This window comes from Embiotoca jacksoni, unplaced genomic scaffold (assembly GCF_022577435.1).
Source record: "Embiotoca jacksoni isolate LCO1_2020_lvr unplaced genomic scaffold, fEmbJac1.0.p SCAF_11, whole genome shotgun sequence".
Classification (NCBI taxonomy): Eukaryota; Metazoa; Chordata; class Actinopteri; family Embiotocidae; genus Embiotoca; species Embiotoca jacksoni.
In genome coordinates, this window is record NW_027185241.1 from 10,850,545 (window position 1) to 10,876,340 (window position 25,796).

At 41.6% G+C, this 25,796-nt stretch overlaps 2 protein-coding genes across 2 annotated transcripts in view; one reads left to right on the top strand and one right to left on the bottom strand.

The window, feature by feature from the left end:
- Nucleotides 1-41: 41 nt before the first annotated feature.
- Nucleotides 42-1,656, bottom strand: LOC138194424 (transmembrane protein 158). Its single transcript, XM_069143148.1, has one exon. It carries the CDS (start codon nucleotides 1,342-1,344, stop codon nucleotides 661-663), a length of 684 nt encoding a protein of 227 aa, XP_068999249.1. The 5' UTR covers nucleotides 1,345-1,656; the 3' UTR covers nucleotides 42-660.
- A 9,329-nt stretch (nucleotides 1,657-10,985) lies between these two features.
- The window catches only part of lars2 (leucyl-tRNA synthetase 2, mitochondrial), a 35,350-nt gene continuing 20,539 nt past the window's right edge, over nucleotides 10,986-25,796 (top strand). The window contains exons 1-7 of the mRNA XM_069143150.1: nucleotides 10,986-11,215; nucleotides 16,012-16,256; nucleotides 18,565-18,696; nucleotides 23,882-23,973; nucleotides 24,057-24,117; nucleotides 24,252-24,341; nucleotides 24,657-24,800. Coding sequence (XP_068999251.1) covers nucleotides 16,023-16,256; nucleotides 18,565-18,696; nucleotides 23,882-23,973; nucleotides 24,057-24,117; nucleotides 24,252-24,341; nucleotides 24,657-24,800 — 753 coding nt within the window. The 5' untranslated portion in view covers nucleotides 10,986-11,215; nucleotides 16,012-16,022. The remainder of the gene's footprint in view (nucleotides 11,216-16,011; nucleotides 16,257-18,564; nucleotides 18,697-23,881; nucleotides 23,974-24,056; nucleotides 24,118-24,251; nucleotides 24,342-24,656; nucleotides 24,801-25,796) is intronic.

Genomic DNA, 25,796 nt, shown 5'->3' on the forward strand with positions numbered 1-25,796 from the left:
CAGTACTTATAAGTACACTGATTTAAGCTACAGAGAACAGGTCAGAGAAAATCTGATTGAGTTTATTTTCATTTAAACTGTTGGAACATGAATACAAATAAACACGTATATGGAACTTGACTTAAGAAATCTACCAATATAAGTATTGAAACCCTCTCTGTGTCAATCATAAACAACATCTATTTTTCAGAAGTTATTGGAAAAAAACTGTGACAATTAGAGAGCATGACTAGAGGTTATATATACTGTATGTGACGGCACACTTTAAAGTTCAGTTTTCAGTGCAAAAGTCCTACACGTGTATGATAATAAGGCAAAAAACTCTCTAGAAAGATTAAAAACTATACAAACACTGTTTAAAGAGAAAGGTTTGCACAGTTTACGCTGACATAATCTATAGGAAAGGCCTACAAGGATATACAAAACACATTGGTGTTGGTCCCAGTATAGATTTCTATTCGCTAGTATAATAATCCTTCATACTTTACCTTGGTTGTCCTCATGAGGAGGAGGTCTAAGGGTTAAAAGAACACCCAAATCTAAAGCATTTGATCAAAAAGTTCTCCAAAACTCCGCAATCTTTCATTCATGTCAACAGTTGAATGGCTACAATTATAGTATAGGCAGCACAGGCTATATTTATGATGAAGATTGTTGCAATTATCTCGGTCTCCTCTGCTCCATCCCATTAGGCAGAAATCCTGCAATGATCGGAACTGGCCATATGAGAGCAGCAACACTCCACACGATGATGACCAAAGTCATGAAACAAGCCACAAGTGTCGACTCGATGGGCTTTCTGTTCAGCCTCCAACTTTTGTCCCCTTTCAGCTCGTCGAGGCTGAAATCCACGCAGCAGAAAGTGACCTGATCTCCGCTCTGCTGGCCCTTCGACCTGCCCTGACCAAACCTGCGGTAGCGGGACATCCCGCAGCCCACGCAAAGACGCAACTCCTGTTGACCCCCGGTGACCCCCAGGTGCTCGATGACCACAGGGGAGATCGCCCTGTTGAAAGACGCCGAGAAAAAAGCCCTGCCGTGGTTGTTGGTGGTGTAGATGAGCACATCACACTGGAAGCCAAAGCTGCTGTCCCAGTGAGCCACCAGCGAGGTCGGCAGGAGTCTGTGGACGCTCACGTTGCACTGGGACAGATTCTGCAGGGCTTCGCTCTCGTCCACAGACCTCTTGGAGAAGCGCACGTCCACCTCCAGGTTGGCCATGAACCTGTTGGAGGAGTTGATGGGCGGCAGGAGGAGGTCTTCGTCGCTCCAGCCTTGGCATCGCAGGAGAAGTGTGGCCACCGCGGTCACAGCCAGCAGGAGAGTCGGAGAGTTGTTCAACATGGCACAGGGCGCGTCTCTCCTGCTCGCATGGTGCTGTGACGATCCGCAGGCGACGGACAAGATGTGCAATGAATGAAAATGCCAATCGCAAGTGGTTTTTAAAAAAGCTGCTCCCAATAGAGAGATTCAATTCCCTGCCCGACTAGTAGAAATGGAAACGTCCAGAGCCTACCACATACGCGCATCGATCCCCCCCTCCCTTTGGATATTTTCCTTCTGTCTTGTTCTCCAAATGAGCTGTGCATGAGAAGCAGACTGGGCAGCGCTGTGTGCTCAATGCTCCGAGCTTCACTCCGGCTCCGTTACTTCAGGTGTGAGCGCAGAGCACCAAACCCCAGGGGAGTGGTGAGGGGAGAGCCTCCAGTGCTCAGGGACAGAAGCGCCGAGTGTAACTCACGTCTTCCACTCAATCCTGACCAGCACTATAAAACTTTCTGGATATAATAAAATAAGCGAATTCACAGTTTTCAAGATAACAATCAGCTTTATTGGTATATGAAGCTTACTTCTTTTAGCCAGTTTCAGAATGTGAAAAAGGCAAACAAAAATAAGAGAGATGTTGTATTCGTAGTCTGCAGAAAACATCCAGTTGCTGAAAACAGTTCATCAACTACCTGGTCTGTTCCTTTGACACAGAGACATCATTTTGTGGAAGAAATATAAGCAGAGCTATAGCCAGGATTTTAGAAGTATTGAGGTCATAAGGTCCCTCAGTGCACCTTCCTGTCCCCATGCACTGGACTGGGATCATTCTCGTCAAACACCAAAGATAAATTCTTAGAGGCTTTTTGTTTTTTTTTTAAATAGTTTTTTTGTTTTTTTCAAATATTTTCTGTAAGCTCAGTAAAAACTAACATTTTTCATTGTAATAGTGCGCTGAGAAACCTTGAATTTGTGCTCTGAGCATCTTTAAAATCTACAACATGAAGTCATTTTTTTTTTGGTGTAAATTGATGATTGCTTCAAAACCTTTACACCACCAGCAATATCATTCTGGCAGTGAATAAATGGATCCTTTAATTTAGTTTTCTGCTTAAAGGTCAAGTTTGAGTGTACTGAAAAAGGTATTGGGGATCACCCAAGAAATACAGATGTTATTTTAAGCCATCAGCCTGGCCAGGGATGACAACATCTGTAGATCAGTCAGTCCACTTTGGTCTGCACTGAAATATACCAACAGCTACTGGGTTAGTTGCCATCAACATTAATGGTCAAATGCTAATGCCTTTAGTGGTCATTCTAACATTTTCAGTAGCAGCTTGAAACACAGAAGGACAAAGATCAGGTTATTTTGTGTAATATTTTAACATCTCCTAAATAGATGAGCTCAACAATTGGTACAGACATTCATGGTTCTCAGATGCTGATTGTTAAAAGGTGACGTTTGTAGCTTTGGTTGAAATGTCTTGATATGAGTGTTGGATGGATTTTTAACTTTATTACAAATGTTCAAGGCCCCTTCTGGATGAGTTGAAATAACTTTGGTGATCCTCTCCTGTAGTGACACGATCAGGTAAAAATGTATATTTTTATATAAATCCAGCATCCTCAGGGGGTGCTGACCAGATATGAGACTTAAGGAAAGAGATAGCCTTTCCAGAGACTAGTTTTCCATTGAAAGAATGAGGTCTGTAAAGGCCACTAAGCTGTGAAACATGATAAGATTTCATATGACAAAGGACCACGGCATCACAACAAGGTCACACAAATGACTACAACTGATTGAGCTAAAAGATAAGAAGTTAATCTGCATCCCATGCAGGAAAGATTAACCTCTGAACCATTATTTATTCAGAATAGATTCACTGAGTTCAGCCTGAATGATGGCCACGGTGTAGCAGCTCTGTGTGCTGGAGCACCAGTGTCTTGCTCAAAAGCACTTTGTCTGTGGTGGTGAAGTAAAGATGATTGCTGCTCAAAATCTATATAAACCACCACGGCCCGTTCCTCCATAAATATATGCTTCTTTCTCTTAAAGTTGAATTCACTTAAAGTGTGAATGCCAAAAATGTGTGAAGTTTAAGTGAAGTCATTTAAAAGTATTTCCTTCCATTCAGAGAAAGATCAAGAACCTGCTTTGTTTTATTACAGCTTCCTCTGAAGTAACTCAAGGCCACATTTTGTATACAAAATGTTCCAAAACCAAATATTCATCATCTATTATTTTTTTTAATCCAGTCATAAAATCAGCCACTTTGTGCGCTACATGACCAGTTGCTGTATAAAAATACCTGTAGTGACACATTGCAGGTGAGCAGAGAAGGCAGTGTTATGTTTGTTCTTAAACGTTATTCTGTAATATGATTACATGGCAGAGCCTATAACTCACTCCACTAAGGTTCGGAAGAAAAAGCTGCAGTGTGAAGCTGAATTCAAAATGTTATATTTTGTAAATGTCAACTTATGTCACTTATTTTTCAGATTCAGCTTCAGATTCAGACAACTTTTTTGATCCCAAGAAGGCCAATTCATTTGCAGCTTACCCGGTCCATACACACAACTTTAAAATGCACACGCAAAGTAGTTAGGCCATATGTCAAAGGCAACAGATCATATCAACATTCAGAAGTCAATACAAAGAAAGTCGTAGCAGTATCTAATCTTTTTTTCTCCTTTTGTGTTATCATCTGAAAGTCAGATTGTCTGATAGAGAATTAAGAGCAACGATTTCTCTCATTGAGTTATAAAGAGTTTGGTTTGGTTATTTTAAAAGAATTATGTATTTGTTTGTGTTTTGTGTATGTTTGTAGCTTCCCTTTATGAAAAGGTGAACCCAACAGTCCACAGTCCCGTCACTTGTTTGTTCATCTGCTGTCTGCTCTGAGGGCTTTCTGTACGTTGCTCAACCATATTGTGCACTCAGGGGAAGTCAGACATATCAATAAACATGCGCCTCTGCTGTGCTGCAGCAACTGGGGTTTTTGTACACAGTGTGTATCACCTGGCTGCTGTATCTGATGCTAAAGAGGACACAATCACCCCCCCCCCCCCCCTCATTTTCCCTCCCCTCCCCCTCCCCCTCCCTTGCCCTCTTTGTGTTTTGGATCCAGCACTTTATCACAAACAGCAAACCTGATTACAATTACAGCCGGGGACACGGCTGCAGTTAATCTCGGTGCTGTGGAGCTCTAATAGCAGTTTAAATATTAGGACTGGTGGTTGAACACCTGGCCGATTTTTGGCAAGGGAGAGCTCTGAGTTACGGTCAACGTGAGCAGGCTTTGGCTCAAATCACAGAGAAAAATAAAATGGCTCAAAGTTGAAAACTGATTTCATCCGGATGGGGCCAGTTCTTACCTTTCCCATCTTTTTAACCTTTAAAAAAGTATTCAAATCATTCTTGTTTTATACTTTTTGAAATATGTTGTATTTCTTTTATCTGTTATTGGAGAAATTATCTCTAAAGATATCCAGGTATAGACAGTCATATATCTCAGACTGTGATGGGTGTTTTTTTTGTTTTTTGTTTTTATCTACAGGGTCACAGTTGATGTTACTTTTGTCCTACATTTTGCCAAATAAAAAAAAAATCTGTGTAACAGCACCAAAAAAACGAAAGCTTTTAGAAGTCAAATTCATTCTCTGACCCGTTTTTGAACAAAAGGTTAACAGTAGAGGCTTCTCAAAGGTTCAGGGCCATTTAATTTTTTTTTTTTTTTTTTACAGCTCTTACTCCTTTTTTGTCCATCCTCCTGAAGAGGCTATCGAAAAGATAAATCATCCCTCTTCGTCTATCACTTAACTTTCCATGCATCCTACACCTGGTAACCACTTTTTAAAGGGTGCTCTGACTTAGGAATTAATTACACCTTTTACCAATAAACCCATCCTAACAACTTATATATAATGCATCAGAACAGATAATAAGCTATTGACAGAATTAGGTCATTGACCAGAAGCGAAATCATGATGAATTATTCTGTTTCATCTCTTCTGGCTGGGAAATAGGAATGCCACTTGCATGAATCATTTTTCTTCTGCGCTGTTTAAATGCTGTAATTTGCTCTGGAGGCCTGCCTCCGTGTATTTGATGTGAAGGCCAGCTGAAGTGAAGGATGCTTTGGCCTCAATTTGCACCTGAAAGCCCTTGTCATCTTGTTTCCGTTTAATTATGACAGTGTATTCAGCTCAACCTTTTTTTTTTGCTTTAAAACAATCATGTAGTTGTTCAGCTCTCTTTCTGTACACTCAGACATCTCTAGTGCTCACAAATACTCCCACACGTTTCCAAATGCTGGTCCCTCCGCATCAGATACGCTCCAGACAATGTACTGGTGAGCAGAGCAAGGACATGTAAATTACTTTCTTGTTAATTAATTATGCTATAAAAATGTAAATTGCTTTGGTGAAAAAAATGCAAATGGCCTAAGATAAAAGTCTCCTCTGCAAAAGGAAAATGAAAGATTCATTTTTCTAGAAAGGTAGCTCTTTATTCAGGAAACCAAAAGGAGGACCTGCAGTGGGTCCTGGCTGGCCTTCATCAGCTCTGTGCTGGATCAGACGCTGTTAGTCTGACCCACCGGTTCTCACACAACACTGGCTTAATTGGAAGCTGAGGACTGGGTGCATACATCCCCAAAGCCACAGTGTTAAAGCTCTTGTTTTACATCTGAGTCGGGTGAATCCCCTGTCTGTCTCCAGTCATGTCACACCACCAACCACTGCTAGGACTTATCACCACGGCAACAAACACAGCGGTTTCCTTTCTGTTTTGAATAAACTAACAACACCATCACTGTTATTATTGTCATGTATGATGGTGTCAGTCAGTGCTGAGAGTTCACATGTTGTGTTCAGGGACCGTGTGTCAAAACAGTCCACAGGGCACCCGGCCTATATCACACTGCATCACACAGCCAAAGCAGAGTTTCTTCCTCTCGTACTGCTCCTCTGCAGAAGCAACACTAGTCAGAGAACGACCTACTCAGGTGGTCAAAGCTGGTGGTCTGCAAAGAGTCAGAGACAAAGACAAAGTGATTATAAGACAAACACCTGGATGTGTCTTTTAAATTCAGGCTCTCGAGCTAAGAACACCAAACATTTTGAAACGATTTTTCATTATATGACTTGCATACAGTTGTGGAAGAAGTATTTGGGCCTTAATTAAAAGGGCCCGCCACCTATTTTACACACAAAGTTGAATTTACTCATCAGGAGTTAAACTCAGCCTGTGATAGTTCGGGTCTAAGAGTGAACTTGGATTTGGACTAGAACATTACATTGTTCACTGATTTCAATTTTTTTTCCCCCGATGTGTTTCAATGGATTTATTGTTTGTTTTAATGCGTCTGTGACAGGCACAGTTGTGGCATTATGTTTTCATCCGTCTGTCTGTCCGTATGTCCGAGACTCATGAAGAACACAACTCCCATCAACTTGGGAATATGATGATCAGATTTTGGTGGGCAAAGGTCACTATGACATGAGGTCACAGTGACCATTGAACACAAGAGGAGACTGTGATCATATTTCACATTTGGTCAGATATTGAACTTGAGACTAATTTTGGGTGTCCACTTTGTAACTGGAATGATTGCTGAGATCTGTGCTGTCAGGATGAAGATGTGTGTGATGTGTTCACAGTTCATAGTGGAGTAGAAAAAGTACAAGCATCTCATAGTTCTGCTTCAGTTCTGTAGTTATGAACGTGTTTCTTATTCCCATTCAGTACAGGCCTTCTGGACATTGTCAAGTCAATATATTGATTAGATTTGTCTCATTTCTTCCTGCATTAGGTCTCCTGAAGTCTCTGTCACACTGATGGCCTTTAAATGAGAGCAATTCAAATGAACACATGTAGAAATTGAATTTTAACTTGAGGTCACAACAAGATGACAATTTGGAAAGTCATTGCATTCGAATCTTAATCAGATTGCCACCCCATCCCCCGGTTTGAGTGCATCATGAGACTGCACATGGATCTGGGTCTGCAGAACTGAGGAGCTGTGCGCTAATTAGCAGCATTAATTGTTGAGGAGCTGCTCTGATATCAGGCAAAGACGATGGGGAGCCAGAGGGATGTCAGAGAGAGTTCCGTAGAGCAGCTTGTGTGTTGCAGAATCTGCGTTTTTCATCTCAGATGAGTGAAAGTCATGCGGATGTGGAAGAAAATTAGAACAGGAAAGATCAGGATGGATAGTGATGCTGCCAGAGAACCTCCAACAGATTGTTTGAAATCTTGTTCCAGCTGCAAAGGCCCTCATCTCTCCTGTGCCACCACGTTTCTCTCTGAGGCCTTAGTCTTCCATGAGCAAAGATAAGTGAAGGACACACAGGGCTGTCAGAGTGAAGTATCCCCTGGAAATAAAATCACACTTATCAGGCTGCCTGAAACACGGTCAGCGGCGTGCAGAGACCTATCAGCCTTCTCCTCGTCGGTCTCTGGGAGCTGAGATGGTACGAGATTGCTTCTCTGTGGCACCGCCGGCCCGCTTCTCACTGAGGCGGATGTGGATTGTGAATCACACATCCGTTGGTATGAAAGGTCACCTTGGACAGGTAAAGACAAGTCAGCCCCCAACTCTCCTCATCTGCTTTCCAGTGAACACGTTGCTGCTCCGGCAGCTCTGTGTGGTCGTTTGTCATCTGGTTCTCTGCTGGTGAAATGCAATTGTCCTGCGAAACAGAGAGACGGTGTGATTACCATGGGTTGTTTGTCATGGTGGGAACAAGGAGGCGGATGTGAGTGGAAAAAGAGGATGATTGGTTGCTTTCAAAAGTGATTTGTTTGAAAAACCACAGACGGCCTGCTTGTACCTGAAACTACAATATGGCAGTCCAAAAATGCAGAACTTTAATGCAACCAAAAATAACTGATTAAAAGACTTTGCCAATAAAATGAAGAGGGATGCCAAACAGTTTTCAGAAGGAAAGATATCGAAAAAAGTGAGACAAAGCTGGCAAAAAGGCACAGGACGAGCCTTTCACAGAACTGATTCCATGTTTTATTTCAGAATCTCTTTTCTCCACAGATTTCCAGCAACAAACTGACTTTATTCACTCAGATGCTCCCCGAGGACACCGAGCCTCCATCTGTTCCTGTAATATGATACCTACCATTTTTCACTTAAATGTCATGGTGTTAGAGGACCATTATTTCAAAATAATATTGACCTGGAGCAGCCAAATTTCACCAAGAACTGTCCTCACATCACACAGTGAGACTTTATGTTAATTTCAGTCTGCTGAAATATGAGCAGCAACATGAACATTAAATAATCTGCATTAGATTTATTCATGAGGATTTAGTTTCATTGTTTTTGGTATTATACAGACACAAAGTATGAGCAGAAAGACGGGCTACGACGCGCATTGAAGGTCATCAACCAGATTAGAGACAAGCAATTTGCAATTATATGCATTTTATCTTCATCAACAGGCCACCACACACTCCACCATTTTGTGATATTTGAATTCAAATTGTAATGTTGTTTGTTCATGTTGCCAGGCAACTGGCAAATAAATGTGATCCGGAGATTATCTAGGAAGACATAATCCTTCTTTTTAAATCTGACTACTTGTATGGATTAAGCAAACAAGATAGAGTTAGTGAGGTTTAGAGGTGTTGGCAGGCAAACTAGCTATAACTCCCTCTTTATATGTTTTTATATAAAACTATGTTTAATAGACCTTTTTCATGGCAGACATTTTGACTTGTAGCAGTAATGCATGTATATGTATGTACTTTTGATGGCTTAGTTCCATTAATTGTCCCGCTAAAACACACGAAAGTTTGTAGCCTTGGATGGGTGTGTAAATTTGAAACCTGAAGTGAATGGCCCTCACCCTTTTTTTTTGACACGGCAATGAATGGGAAGGTATTGTAGGTCATCACAGAAGATCTAATCAGGCAAAAATAATCAGACACTCCTGTGTGGGTGGACCAAAGAAGTGTGCCGGGTCTTCAACTCCCCTGACCTTTGTGCTTTGTTGTGTGATTACGAACCTTCTTCCTCTGTGGAATGACAGAAATTCAAATCAAAAAGACCTGTAATTTATAATTTGTTCTGACTGATCATCAGAACCCTCTAATTCGTACCGTTCACGTGTGTCATCAGATGAGTAAAGGTACCATCCTGTTCATATTCACAGCCATGCTCCACTGCTTTAGATCTGGTCTCGTTCAAACAGTTTCATTGACTCTAAATCGGGAAAGGTGACCTTCAAAAGTTACCTTTTATCCTCGTTGCAACATTTTCACTCATCATGTAGTTATGCAACCTATACTTTGGTTATCTGTGCTTGGAGCTTTACTTTTAAAATGTCAATGTTCAAATACTTTAAAATTCGTCAGTTTTGCTTTTCAAGATTTTATCAGAAATTCCCGTTTTGAACAGAAACTCCATCTGAAACAGTGGTGAGGAGGTGAGTATCAGATTTATTCCACAGGGACACTCTGGTTTCGGGCTTTGGAGAGTTAGCGTTTCCACTGTATCAGAAGCCCATTTCCCCCTCATTCCTCCTCTTCAGCCACTTCCTGTTGTGCCCTGGGCAGAGGCGCCCATTTAACTCTGATGTACGACAGCAAGCCCCAGGTTTAGCTCGCTGACGTCAGACAGAAGAACTTTCTTCATCTCCTGCTAATGATATCTCACCTTCCTTTCTCTCTTCTCTCAATGACTCTGACTTCCCCCCCTCCTTCACTTCTGTCTGTGTCAGATCAAAGGTGAGACCCACAGGGAGAGAGCTCGTAGAAAAGAAGACTGATGAGACGCTGCCTCCACCTCCTCCTCTTCCTCCTCACTGCCTCTGCTCTGTGATGAAGATGAGAATAAGTAGAGGTGCTCTTTTTCAGTCAGCAATCACTTCACGCTGGAAATTGGCATCAAAGAAATAAGGCTTCTCTCAGAAATCAAAGTCCCTCCTGAGGATGGTGTTCGTCCTGCTGCCAGCAGTGAATCTGTGTCATGGAATTCTCTCAGTCAGATTTCATGGTAACTCTAGTTCTGTGGAGATGATTGATTTATGATTGGATGTGATCACTTTGGTTTGATTTACATAAAAAGACACTTTAAAACAAACAAACAAGAAAGTTATGAAGAATAGCTTCAGCTTTTCTGTTAATTCTGAAATAGAAGCTCACCTTTTATAAAGTTACAAATGGCTTTATGAATGGTCAAGAAATAATTTAATAATACCGTACAGATCAAAGAACAACACTTGGATTTTCAGCTTGTGAAAAATATCCACTTCTGCACACTTTATAACTTAAGCAGCCTCTATTTTGCATCAAATTAATTTTTTTTTTAGAGCTATAACGTTTAGTCGATTAATTAGTTGATTGACAGAAAATTAATCACAAACTATTTTTAAATTTCGATTATTTGTTTTGAGGTTGTTTTTTTTTCCAATGAAAGTCTCTTCTCAGACTAATTTTCTGTGTCTGGAGGCTGAAATTAAATTATATCGTCTGGATTTTTAAAATGAAAAACAATAAATGGGTGAATGGGGGGGGGGGGGGGGGGGGTTACACGGTTGTTACGGTAACAGCGTCACTCACTGACCTGAACATCTGTGATCGCGCGCACGCACGCACATGGAGCGAGGAAGAGCAAAACAAACAGCGTTGTCATGTAAAATGGAGAGAGGAATATTTATTGACATTAGATTACGTCCCGTAATTTTTTTTTTTTATTGTTTTTAACATTTTCAACTGACACCGGTTTGTCTTTGTCGACGTTCGCCGTGTTGATAAAGTTGATTGAAATCCAAGATGGCGGCGCCTGTAGTGGAGACGTGATCCAGAGAAACAGTTTTTTTTTCAACGTTTGTAAAGCGGGACGTGACTTTTTTTTTTTTTTTCTTAACATGGATTATCGGTTTTACGTCACTACAACCACAACGCGGAAACAAAGGACCGAGTAATAAGACAGTAAGTACATTCAAAAACAGACATTGACGGTTGTAAAGAGGTGTCCGGTTAGTCTCGTGTTTGAAAGCTGCTCTGCTGTTTAATGTGGATCAGATCCATGTCATCGTGGCCTTAAAGGTTTCAAATCCAAAACCTGTCAACTTCTTTACTGTCCCACTTCGTGCCCCAGGACGTATTACTACGTAGAGTCAGAGAGCTCCAGGTCTGAACTCAGAAATATGATGCTGCAGAAAGAGACACGAGACAAACAACACGAGACAGTCAAACAACGACAACAAAAGACACAACATGGCGACAATGAAATGTGAAACGACTAAAGTGTGACTCAAAACCACCATAAAAAAAGATGTGACGTGGCTTCAAAGAGACATACGTGACCACAAAGAGACATACGTGACCACAAGGAGACATACGTGACCACAAAGAGACATACGTGACCACCAGGAGACATACGTGACCACAAGGAGACATACGTGACCACAAGGAGACATACGTGACCACAAGGAGACATACGTGACCACAAAGAGACATACGTGACCACAAGGAGACATACGTGACCACAAGGAGACATACGTGACCACCAGGAGACATACGTGACCACAAGGAGACATACGTGACCACAAGGAGACATACGTGACCACCAGGAGACATACGTGACCACCAGGAGACATACGTGACCACAAGGAGACATACGTGACCACAAAGAGACATACGTGACCACCAGGAGACATACGTGACCACAAGGAGACATACGTGACCACCAGGAGACATACGTGACCACAATGAGACATACGTGACCACAAAGAGACATACGTGACCACAAGGAGACATACGTGACCACAAAGAGACATACGTGACCACAAGGAGACATACGTGACCACAAAGAGACATACGTGACCACCAGGAGACATACGTGACCACAAGGAGACATACGTGACCACCAGGAGATATACGTGACCACAAGGAGACATACGTGACCACCAGGAGACATACGTGACCACCAGGAGACATACGTGACCACAAGGAGACATACGTGACCACAAAGAGACATACGTGACCACCAGGAGACATACGTGACCACAAGGAGACATACGTGACCACAAGGAGACATACGTGACCACAAGGAGACACACGTGGCCTCAAAGAGACACACGTGGCCTCAAAGAGACATACGTGACCACAATGAGACATACGTGACCACAAAGAGACATACGTGACCACAATGAGACATACGTGACCACAAAGAGACATACGTGACCACCAGGAGACATACGTGACCACAAGGAGACACACGTGGCCTCAAAGAGACACACGTGGCCTCAAAGAGACATACGTGACCACAATGAGACATACGTGACCACAAAGAGACATACGTGACCACAAAGAGACATACGTGACCACAATGAGACATACGTGACCACAAAGAGACATACGTGACCACAAAGAGACGAGACACAAAATGTATCAAGTGCAACACAAAATGGACGAAACACAGAAAGGCCAGAGATGTTTTATAAAATGTCGATGAAGTGTCCAAATACAAAGTCAAATGTTGATTGTTTTATAGTGTTGCATTATTTGAATAGACTGTTAATCTATTTGAATTTGAATTTGAATTTCTATTATTCCTTCACTTCGTTTGTACTTCGTCTCTTCAGCCTCTTATTTGTGGGCATCGGTGGTCTCATCTTCTGATGATGCAGAATAATAAATCCTCATATAAACATCGACTTAGAGAGACAGTTATTAACTCGGTCCTTGTTGTCATTGTTAGAGGAGCTGGTTGTGAATAACAAAACACAAATGACCTGCTTTTACATCTTAACCAAACAATTTGTCTTTCCTTCACCGGTTCACACACACGAGCCTCCAGGCTTCGAAGCTGCAGGAGGAACCGGGAGTTTGGTGTCTTGAATTGGGGCGTTTGGTCAGGAGATGCCAAACCTGTGATTAATGGGCAATCTATCTGTAATGCGGTGATATCATGGTGAAAGCTTTTGATGTGATCAAATGTTTGAGCATGAATAAGTAGCAAAATCATTTTTTTCTTGGGGATATCTTGTTGATTGTACTCAACACAGACTGTAATTTATAATCATTATCTGTTTATGTATATTTAGTCCTTAAAACCGGAAACTGACATTTAAGCTTTGATGTAAAGTCACAAGAACCAAAATCCCAGATATCCAATCCAATCACACATCTCAGTATTTACAGTATGTTACGTTCCTGTATAGATTTTATTAAACATTTTTTGGAATCTAAAAATGTTTTACTACAAAATAAAATGTTCACAATTTTTACAAATTTGTTTTCACAAAATAAAATGTTTTTTCCCGAAATAAAAAAAAAAAAAAGTTTACAATGTCCACAGTTATAATATAGATAAGCAAACACTTATAAGGATTGGACCAAATACTGATGGCAACTTTTGGCACTCGTTGCCTGAAACACATTTCGAGGTGTCCCTGCAGTCTTAAGACATGAAAATGAAAACTACCTTCTGTTGAAACAGGACCTCCCTCTGCCCCGTGCAGAACACACAGCAGAGCCACGGGGCTGTTTGCACAAGTTTTCAGTCACTCGTCATCGGAGACACCCGAATGTATGAGCCTGGTCACCATAGAAACATTAGCTCAAGTCTCTGGCTTCAGCCCACCCACTCGCACCGACAGAGATGCACACACAGTGTTGAGTGGTCGGCTCTCCCAGCCTCAGCCTGAGCCTGAGGGAGGAGCGTTGTGCTGCTGCGATTCTGAGCTTATACTTGGGGGAATTTATTTAAAAAAACAATATATATTGAGGAGAGGAGAGGAGCTTGATTATCCCTCAAGTTACTTGTCCTCCCTTCATGCTTGTGTAATTCCCACGACATGATGAAAAGCTTGTAGTTTCTTCCATTGAGTGATACTCTTATTCTTCAAAAGCACTATCTTGTTGCTAAAATCACGTTTTACGATGTGTCAAGTGAAAATCATTTATTTTTTAACTGATTTCGTTGACTGCCTGAGCTCTCTTTCTCTCCACATCATATAACATAGAATACCTTTCCGGTGGGTCCTCCACAGCTTTAGATAAACAGTCATCATTTTATTTACCTCATTTACATCTTTGACTCAACTTGGTGTCACGGAGTGCAGATTATCACGTCTTCCACTCCGCAGCTATAAAGGTCTCGCTGTCCGACATCAAGATGCGTCACTGATGTGAACGCAGTCTCCCGACGGGTCAGGTGAGCGGCAGCGGTCCTCCGCTGCCAAGGATGCAGAGACTGTAGCGATATCTTGGGTTACCATGGTAACTGTATATATATTTGTGTGTTGTGATGTGATGTTTAAAGGACAAATGTGGGTCAAGATGTTTTTTTTTTTTTTTCTTTTCCCTTGACTGTCTGACCTGCATGAAGCCACAGGAAAGTTTATCTGAACTTCTACGTTCATGAAAGAGAGTGAAACTTTTCTGAATGTTGCTTCTTTCAAGCGGTTAGTCGTGGGACTGGTTGTATGATCCAGTGTTTTGTCCTTTTCAACCTACAAGTGAAAACTTGGAAGGAGTAGGAAGTTATCTCCGCTTGATGTCTAGAGGCGGTTCGAGGACTTAATAAAAAACAAAGTATAAGAGTCATGGGCACATTTAAAGCAGAGAAATCAGTGTATCATGTTAAATCAGCTGTCATCCTCACGTCCGAGTAGCCAGGCGGTTTGATAAGAACAACCTGTCTAGAGCTTCACAGTGAGGCAGAGCCTTTATCACTTCACGCTGAATAAAACATCTTATTTACACAAAATCATGCTGTTGTGGGAGTGACGTGGCGTGAAGGACACAGACTGGGAAACAGCAGCGGTGGGAAAAAAAAAAAAAAAAAGATCACGTGGAAAGACGCAGATGTGTCACTCTGTGTTCCCAACAAGTGGACTCCGTACATGGACTCACATGGGATGAGCTTTTCATTCCCATTACACCAAGCGGCGGCCGTCCGCCTTGTGAACAACGGCTTTGTTGTTTTAATGAAGAAGACGTTTTTAAGTCTCTCTCTTATCATTTTTGACATTTCAACTTTTGTACTCAAAATATTTTGAGGAAAGAAAGGGGAGAAAGGAACACTACAAAGTCAAAATGTGTTATAAAGCAGAACTTTCTAATACTTGAAGTTTGATTTATTTATTTTTTTGATTATTCTGTGGCACAGTTTTTAGAACAAGTCACCTGCACTCTTATGGACATGTTTTTTTAAATGTGACTTTTAGTAGAATCACAACCATTTTGTATACAAGAACAAATTAAGTTGTTAAAGTTATTGTTTTAAATGCATAAAAAGTCATATTAATATTTTCTTTGTCGATTATGTGACCCTTACTGTTAATTGATCAGCTAACTGACCGACTGTCCTAATGTTCAAAGTGATTGTCCTCTGTTGTCTTTCTGTCTGATAATAGTCCAAAATACAAATACATTCAATATAATCTGAAATTAAAAAAAAGAATACCAGTAAATCCTCATATATGATAAAAGGGATCCTGCTGTTTTACTCTTTTTTTTTTTTTAAATTTTTATTTTTTTCCTTTACCACAATTTCACAAATGAATTGTCTAATCTCGGCAGTACCAAATCAGTGATATCATTTTACATTTGATTTGTTTCCTGCTCTGTGGAAAAGTAAAGGTGACACCCGTGTTAAAGTAGTTGGCTGTAGGTGACCCATCTGTGTATTTCACCTGCATGTCAACACTCCCACGAGCCACCTGCCTTTTTTTTTTTCTTTTTTTTTTTACTGTGTCTCTTCTCCCGTGTTTTAGGAGACACAACCATGCAGGCGTCCGTGAGAAGGCTGGCTCTGTATCCCCTGTGTGCAGCCCGGTGTGGACAAAGTAGGGGGCCCCCCCTGAGTCCAGTACCACGCCTCCTGACCCCCAGCAGTCGCACCCTGTTCAGCGAGACAGGAGTGTGGGAGCAGGTCTATCGAACTGAGACCAGATGCAGAGTGGAAGAATGGTGGCACCCCCGGATTATGGCGCAGTGGCGAAAGGATGCGCTGGAGGAGGTACGAGGGGCTTTGCTTTATTCCACGTGCCCACATGCAGTCTTTAACCTGGTGACTTCGTTATAAATAAGATGATGTTATATACTGGTTTCAGAAACTTGCATAAGCATTAATCCCACTGGGATACGCTGTCTAGATCCCGATCGAATACTGGATTTTCGGGGGTGATGCTAGCACCGATAGTCAGGAGTAAATAAATTCCTGTTATTATATACACTTCCAACACACATTTTTTTGGAGTGATCCCTCAAATGTAGTTATCAAACACTTGCGACAAAGATATGCAATTGAGGCAGGACATTTTACAATTTATCGTCCACACTGACATCAAACTATTTGGCCTGTTGCTGCAGGAAAAGCACAGACGTTGATTCACTGGTTTACTGTGAAACTTGATGGAAATGAGCAGCTGATGATGAACCTTTTTTCAAATGTGCTTTTGACAAGTCACAACTTCGCTGTGAAGAAAGTCTGTTTTTGGTCAGAGGGCTGTTTCACGAAACCTGTATAAGGGATTAAGCTGGGATTGTCCAGCTATCCTGACTGAATTCAGCTATGATTCGATTTCATGGGAGCAGCACCACATAAATTACATGGACATTGACTCAGCTAGCCTGCTCCAGACCAGGCTAACAGCCGGGCTTGATTAGTCCTGATGCCTTTCAATTAGCTGTCCCTTTGCTCAGAAACCAATTTCTTAACAATTATTCCATGTTCTAATGTCAGTTGGCCATTTTGCTTGTTTTGTATAACTCTGCATTAAAACAAGCTTACGTTTATAAAAACGGATGTTTTTGTTGTCGTTAATGATTTGATGAAAATTGTATTGCTCTAAAATTAAAAAAAAAAAATACATATTTTTAAATCTGTAGTGAGACTGCATCCATCTATCTGGACAAATCTATCTGACAAATCTTTAATATTAATTGATTAATAGGTTGTTAAGCATCCTTCCAAATGATCCTCTCCGCTATTACTGGCTGATTATATATCCTAATGGTCTGACCGTGCGGCTGTCTGGGACCGGCTGACAGTGATTAAGTGCATTTATGACAGGACCCTGGTCCTAATTAATTTATTGAAAAATTCATGACTCAAGTTTCCTGTAATCATGTATAGTTGGGAGTAACAGGCACTTACTGTGTTGCCGTGGTAACAGTGTTGTGACCGTAAAGCATCTATAATCTGCGCTGCCACCATTTAGATTATGATACTATAATCAGATGCTGATAGAGCCAGAAGTCAGTCAGCGAGCTCGCTCCTTGTGTGATGGATTATTCTTCCTGTCATGACCTCATTGGCTTAATGCGGCTTTTTTTTTTTTTTTTCTTCCCCACTCAAGAATCATTCAGGAGCCAGACTCAGTGTTTCTCCTCATGGCTTTTTTCCAGCAGCGGTGCTGTTGTGCACTTGTAAAAAAAAAAAGATACCAGAACCTGTATTCGTGCAAACGTGCCAGTGAAATAACTTCAAACTACTCGGTACTATTCAGTTGCACCTAATGGCAGGTGAGCACTGGGAGTGTGTGAATGGATGACAAACAGTAAAGTGCCTTCAGATCGCTAAGGTGATAAAGCGCTATATAAGTGCAGATCATTTACCAATAAAGCTAATTGACATTTGCCGACGCATCAAATATGCAGGCTGCTGCAAAGGAGTTACAAATTCAAAAATGTGGACGCTTCAAAGTTACCCAACAGCGCAGTAGTTTATTGGTGGACACAAAAGATGAGTGACACAATTTCTCCTTACTGTGGCATTGCATTCAGAAAAATGTAACTGATGTGAGGTGACGGTGATCTTTGACCGGCAAAATCTAAGCTGTTCGTCTTTGGGACAAGTACATGTTTGTGCCAAATTTTAAGAAAGCCCCTTAACGTGTTCTTGTGATATTGCATTCACGAGTATGTACATATGTCACGAGGGACAAAATGCAATTCGTCGCGTCATCTTTACCTTCAGCTCGTCTCCAACTGCCCTCTCCGCTGTCTGCGGGTAAACGCCAACACAGAGAGCAGAGGAGAGGATGGAGAGGAGAGGCTGCATCACCGCCACCTCCAGTCAGCTGCTCCAACTCAAGGAAGGGTGTGGTTTGCATTTGTTGTCATTATTATGTACAATGTGACATTTTTGAGGTGGCGTTCACTGCTGTTGAAAGCATATCGGGCACACAATGAGACTGGTAATGGAGGAAACTGTGAACTTCATTCTTTTATTGTGGTCTAAAGCTTTATGATCTTTTTTCACGTGTCCTGAGGTTTTCTTACAACAGTGTACATTATCATAATACTCTCTTGTTTTTCCCCAGATTTCCAACCGGAAGAAGTTTTATGTCCTCTCCATGTTTCCATACCCATCGGGCCGGCTGCATATGGGCCACGTGCGAGTGTATACCATCGGTGACACCATTGCTCACTTCCAGAGAATGAGAGGCCATCAGGTATGTCTGCTTTTAGTAGATGTGTTTTTACTTTTCCTTCTCTCCTCCCGAAAACAAGCCAGGTCAGCCCACTCTGCACTCCCAGCAGCAGTGACTGGAACCCATTTAGCTGCTAATGTTTCAGCCATAGACTGTGTATATAAAAAAGGAGTAGACTCAAAGAGTCTTAGAAGTGCCTTAAAGGGCAATACCACTGACGGCCACTTGAGGCTGTCTTTAAAGAAAACCTCTGGCTCCAATACACTTCCATTCAAAAAGTCAATACATTTCATTATAGATTATAGTGTCATTCACTACATATGCTCATTTTGATCTGCGTTCTGTTCCTTCTAAAAACGATTCCATAGTTAATTAAATATTAGATATGTTCATTGATAGACATAATGTTTGGGGATATGCCTGGTTTGATCGACAGGCCTGGGGTGCAGTCAGGTTTCCGTTATCGGTGGATGGGCATGGTGGGAGTTCTCAGTCAGATCCACTCCTCGCCTCCCTCCAGCTGCCGCCTGGTGTTTCCAGAAAAAAAAGGTAGTGTGTAAATTTGTGGGTCTGGCCTGTTTTGATAGAGAATCTTTTCCAGTCGTTGCATCCTACGTATAGACCTCGGGTTGATTTTGAAACTATTGCAGTAGCCTTAAACCAACCGGCAGTGATAAAAAAAAAATGCACAGAAACTCTACCACTGCTGCAAAAACATTTAGAAAAACCCTTGAGTTCAACCTCACAGCACTTCGCTACCGAACATCATGATACTAATGTCACCCTGACATGAGAACAGAGACTCAAGGTGACAGGCTTCTTTCAAGTCTATTTACTGCTTTAGCTTAAAACCAAAAAGAAACTGAATGTTTCCTGTGCGATGACTCAAAATCAAATCAGCAGCTCTCGTATAGATAACGACTGATGCAATGAGTACAATCCATGGAGATTTTTCAAATAAGCGTCTCTTAAAAATGATCCGATTATGACTCAAAGCCTTTACCTTTAACTATATGCCTGTGTTTGGGTTATTCTTTGTTATCTTCCCCTCACCACAAGGCTCTACTATCTCTGTCTCTTTTCTGACGTATAGTAAACTGACTCTTCTTCCAAAACACAAATCTACCAAGAATGTGTCAACCTTAAAAGTACTTTTGGGGTGCAAATTTACTGTAGCGAACGGCCATTACTGGTGGACAATCCACTTTCCTCTCCGGGTTATATGTTATAAATTTGATTTGACTGTTATTGATAATTTTGCTGGTAAACAGGACCAACGAGTCAGTCTTTTATTTAGACTTAATGGAGCACCCCTTATTTGATACCAAACATAATAACAGTATTGACAGTACGATGGCCCCTTTCACACTGTACCACTCAGTGCACTGTGACCCTGATCTCTTCTGTTTACTTCTGCTCCACATCGCCGTTGTTTATACAACAGTTTATTAATAATACAATTAAAATCAGCTGTGTTTGCGCAGCTGGACTCTCTGTTTACACTCCATGTCTGAACTGTGATGCTTCATAGCTATTAACAGGAGTTGTGCTTACGCGGTAATAATGTCCGCATTAATATAATTAGTAGCATAACAATACCTTCTTGCCCCACTTTCTTTCAATTAGATGGCCAAAGTTTATTTCACGCTGAGAGCATGTAATTATAATTTTGTTTTATACATGTACTGAAGTTTCTATTGTATGGCTGCACGCCTGCTTCCTTCAGACTAAATACACTGCTCATTTGAACTCTACACTCACCTGCCAATTTATTAGTGACAGCTAAATAAGATCTAATCATCTTTCTCTCTTTAAAAAAAAAAAAAAAAAAATCTGTTTTATTTCAAACTGTTTTAGAGAGGGGCTGATTCAAATATGTGATCATTATATACCAGTATATTAAGAGCTCGATCTCTTTCATACAATGACCTAATTATAAAACAGGTTGTAGTTTCATGTTGTAGAAACAAACAACTGTTATTTCTGTAGTTGTACTCGGTTTGAACGATTCCCTGATCCTCTTTGAGTTGAGATATTTTTATGACACCTTGGACCACAGAAACAAAGTCGGCCCAAAAGTAAGAAAGTGTTGTCGTCTTTCTTATAAGCTGAGAACTTGAGACAATAGAGGGGTTCAAACCTGCCGTGGTAATTCTGATCTTCTCTATGAGGCCTGTCTTTATGGTTGAAATTAGGTGTGAATAAAGTAAAATACAAACTCTTGATCTCAGCTACTCAGTGAGTTATTGACTCGACTAGGTTTCAGATCAAAGCGGCACAATCGATGTTCAGCGCTCAGTTTGATTCCCCTAAACGGCTTCTGGTGATGAAGCCGTGACCAGTGTCTGTCAGGCGGACTGTGCGCCTGCAGTGACACAAACATCTCAGCCTTGTGCTTAGTCTCTGTTCGCACAACAGAAGAAAACTCTTTGTTTTCAAGGTACAAGGTGTACGAGGAAAGCGTCTTTATGCAGCTTCTCAAACAAAAATCGACAGCAAAGAAACAAACGACGAGTAAAAGATCACGCAATGAGAGGTGAGCACGAGTACAAGCCATCTCTGTCTTTACCCAGACAAAATGTTAGTGTGTAACAATCGTCTCCCCTCCTCTGTGTTTTCTGATCCTGGTGGATTTTACAGTAGATGGTGTGTATCTTCTCCCATCTGCAGAGAGAATCCCCTCTTCCACTGTCTGCGTTCTCCCTGAACAAAAACCTGGTTTCACATGACTGCTAACCACTTCCTGCCGAGGAGTCTCAGCATCTGTCAGAAAGTGAACACTGTTCTGCTTTATGCTCACAGTTAATTAAGAGAGTTACTCTCTGCCGATGTAGATTTTCTGGGCTTTAGGGGGTATTTCATGTGTGACGAACACATTTTTTTAAAACCCCAATTCGTTCTTCGTCATATCAAAATACTGTGCACGAAATCTTGATTAATGTTTCAATGTTCTGAAAATGACGAATAAAATCCTGTTTATCTCCATTGTTTTTTTTCTTTTTAAAATTTGATAACTTAAGAATTTGTTTTGTTCTGACGATACCGATACCACTGTCATGTCTGTACTATACTATAAGTATGAAGCTTGTGCAAAGGGATGTTAGCTTAGCTTAGCATAAAGACTGAAATCGGGGAAAACAGCTCACCTCCCTATGATCGGCCTATTCTAGTACATAATCCTTTGCGAAACCAGAGCTTTTTAATGAATTTTGTAGTTAATGAGAATTAATATGTTTATATGTGAGATGAATAGGTGCATGTTGCTAGATTGTGTTACCTTTGATCTGAGGCTAAGCTAAGATGTGGTATACATTTTTTTTCATCCAGCAAATAAGCTTTCCGTTTCCTGACATGTGAAACAATGTCTCTAAACTTTCTTTGATGCTTTCATTTAAACTTGAATTTAATGACATGACAACATTATTACCAACATTCTCATCAAACTGTCAGCATGAAATGGAATAAAAAATATCAAACTTTTTATCTGAATCAAAACTGTCTGGCTGGATAAATACCATTAGAGCTTCTGCTCTGCAGTTGCTGCTGCACTTAAATAACAAGGTTATTTAGTCATTCTGAAACAATGAAATTAGTTCGTGTGATTAGGGAAACTGTCAGTTTCTGAAGTTGCATTTCAAAGCTGCCACAGATGGACAGTTTCTAGCTGGAGCTGTGTGGGTGGACACTTGCATATAACAGAGAGGCTTCCAGCTCTTCTGTCCTCCTTGTCATCCAGTGAGCTGTGGATGCATGTATCTGTCTGTGGTTGGCACTGATTTGTTTCACATTGACAGTGGACAGATTGTCATAAAATCATTCTACACTGACTCCCACGTCCATCTTTCACCGCCTCCTGTCACTTCATGCTCTGAAATGTACCGACTCCGTGATAACAGGTTAGTAAAGAGTCGGGCCGGGCTTCACACTTTGTGTGGACACAAGGATAAGTGGAGCTATTACCAGCGGACAGATCGTTTGCCTTGGCCGCTCTCTCTAAACTTATTGCTCACTAACGCAGCCTGTCCGTCGGAGCCGGTCTCCGTGTCAGCGTCTCATGAATACTGTCTCACTTTAAGTATACTGAATAAACAGTAGCACATCCATCCGAATGGGCTGCATGTTTTTCTTCTTCTGCTTTCTTATTTACATAGGCTGTCTGAGATGGGTTCCTCGCTCGCAGTGTGCCTGTATTCCTACTGAGCAGTCACAGTGGTATGCTGCGCTGAGCTCTCAGCCTGCTACCATCCTGCACTCGGCTTTACAAATGAGGCCCATGCAGTTACCAAGGATACCAATTCGTCTGAAACATCAGACCCGTTAGAGTCCGTACAATGATCCTCTCCAGTCCTCGACTCCTTGTCAATCTGCTTCTCCTCTACTTTGCTCACGCCTTCTACTCCTGTGCTTTCATCTCGTTTTCTTTCGGTGAGCAGAAAAACACAGCACATGAGCTAAAGACATGAGTGAGAGCGGTGCACTGTCAAGTGTTTGTCAAGGACGGTGTATTTTGGAGGTGGGGGCAACAAAATAGATGTTGGCACAAAGTGTGTGTGTGTGGGGGGGGGGTAGAGGGAGAACTGGGGTATAGAAAGAAAGTGACGGTGGTGTTTTGGAAAGTGTGTATAAAACAACTTAATAAGCAGCATGCGGGCTAATACAAAGCTGTCACATCCTCGTCTGCCATTCTAAGTTTAACCTTTCTTTCTGCTTGCTTTTGCATTATATAACAGCTGTTAGTCTGCATACATTAAACACAATGCGTGATGGAGTTGAAATCTCAGCAGGGAACAGCACATTTTCATATACAGATCTTTGTGTGCTGCATTTTAGGCGACCAAACAATGTTTCACTGAATAAATTTTCTCCTACAATGACATATTTTGTCTTTTAGTGTTACTGTTTGCATAAATCATCTTGTCACATATAAGAAATCATATTATCATTATTTTAAACAGGCTATGTTTAGTCTATAAATGTCAAAAAATAGCAATAAATGCCCGTCGCAACTTGCCAGAACTTGGAGACTCAAAATTGCACTAAATAAATTATAAATTGCCACAATAAAAAAAAAAACTGAGAAATACAGCAAATCTTCACAAAGCTGAAACAGAGACTGTTTGCTCTTTTTTTGTATGATAAAACAACAACTAAATAATTGTTGATTCACTAATGACCGCTAATACAGAGCCACAAACTGCGTCCACAGGTGTTGAATCCGATGGGTTGGGATGCTTTTGGACTTCCAGCTGAGAATGCAGCCATTGAGAGAGGCCTCGACCCAGAGGAGTGGACGAAAAGGTCAGAGAAGTAACATATCTGTTATTATAAGTAGCCCTTGTTTAAATGTACCCCCAACTTTGTTGTTCTTTCTCCCCCCTCAGTAACATTCAGTCCATGCGAGAGCAGCTGGACAGCCTCGGGCTTTGCTTCAACTGGGACCGGGTGAGCAAGAACTGATGAAGAATTGAGCATCAACCAGAGAGTTTGGCAGCTCTCAGGTTTGGTTTGCTCTTTTTTTTGAGTGTGTGTGACTTGACTCTTTACACTGCTGACCTGACTGCACCTTTTTCTGACAGGAAGTGACCACTTGTCTGCCAGACTATTACAGGTGGACGCAGTATCTGTTCATCAAGCTCTTTGAAGCAGGACTGGCGTACCAGAAAGAGGTAGGAATGGCCTTTACACTAAAGCCTATCCCGGTTTCTTTTGAAGAGAATAATATGATTGACTTACGTTTGAGGTTCCTAACAGCTAGAGAAATGATTGAGGCAGCTCACCCGTCACTGTTTGAAGAAAATGAATGAATTGAAAAGAAAAGACCCTGATAGAAGTCTTTTGAATATGTGTAATGAAATGGCACGACTTTAAAATAAGCCTTTGGTCTGTCGATTAAATCCAAGCTTCTTCCCGAGCGCTGCTTTTAAATTTTTCTGCGCGAGTGTTTGTCTGCATTTGTGTGCTAATATGTGTGTGTCATCCAGGCTGTGGTGAACTGGGACCCTGTTGATCAGACGGTGCTGGCTGATGAGCAGGTGGATGAAAACGGGCGCTCCTGGAGGTCTGGCGCTCTGGTGGAACAGAAGCTACTCACACAATGGTTCATCAAGACGACAAACTATGCCAAGGTATGACTGCCATTATATATATGTATGTGTGTGTGTGTGTGTGTGTATGTATGACAAGTGGCTGAATGGCTGGCCAGCAGCTTCACGGGGGCAAAAATGAGCAGCTGATCCCTCTGATAACAATCATGGCTGACACTTCAGTCGCAGCAGCTGCAGCCCTGCCTCTCTGCTTCTGCAATCAGACCCCTGGAGACTGTCATTTGTAGCCTGATGTCTCTCTATGAAAGAAAAAGAGACCAGCAGGCTCAGGGGTAATGCCTCCAGGTGGCCTGGCCGGCTGATGAGCAGCTTCCACCTTTCAGCACAGGGGGGGGGAAGAGGCCTGCTGCAGGGTGAAATTAGCCCCTTTAGACATGAAATGAGTCAGCCAAAGACTGTTCATGCATTTTACATGCAGGAAATACATGTGCATTGTTAGGCATGTAGGTGTGTGCGTTTACTAACACTGCAGACAACGTGTCTATCGAGGAGGAGAGTTCGAGCAGATCTTTGAATTACAGGCAACAAACAGAAATCCATCTGTGACAAGCATCTCGCCATCACCAGGGGGTTCTTTCCAGCACGAACGACAACAGTCAGCCGACGTAAGGTTTCCAAGGTGTTTATTCCACCTAATACAAACAACCCAAAAATACTCCACAATTTCTGTGTCTTTGTGTGTCTAGCAGCCACCCTGCTACGCCGTCCTCTGTCCCTCGTCTGGTCACCTGCTTGGGTTTTTATCTGGGTTAGGGAGGGACAATCAGGGATTTGATTCAGCTGGGGCTAATTAAGCCCCTTCCAGGCCCACCACACCATCATTTACAGTTGAGTTCAAATTAATTGGGAAAAACATGGTTAATATATTCCTCGTTTGTAGGGCAACAACTAAGGACTATTTTCATGATCAGTTAATCTGTTCATTGTTATTGTTGATTGGTCTACAAACTTGCAGAAAAAGGCTCATCAAAATATCAGCTCAAGGTGGCATCTTCAAATGTCTCGTTGTGTCTGACC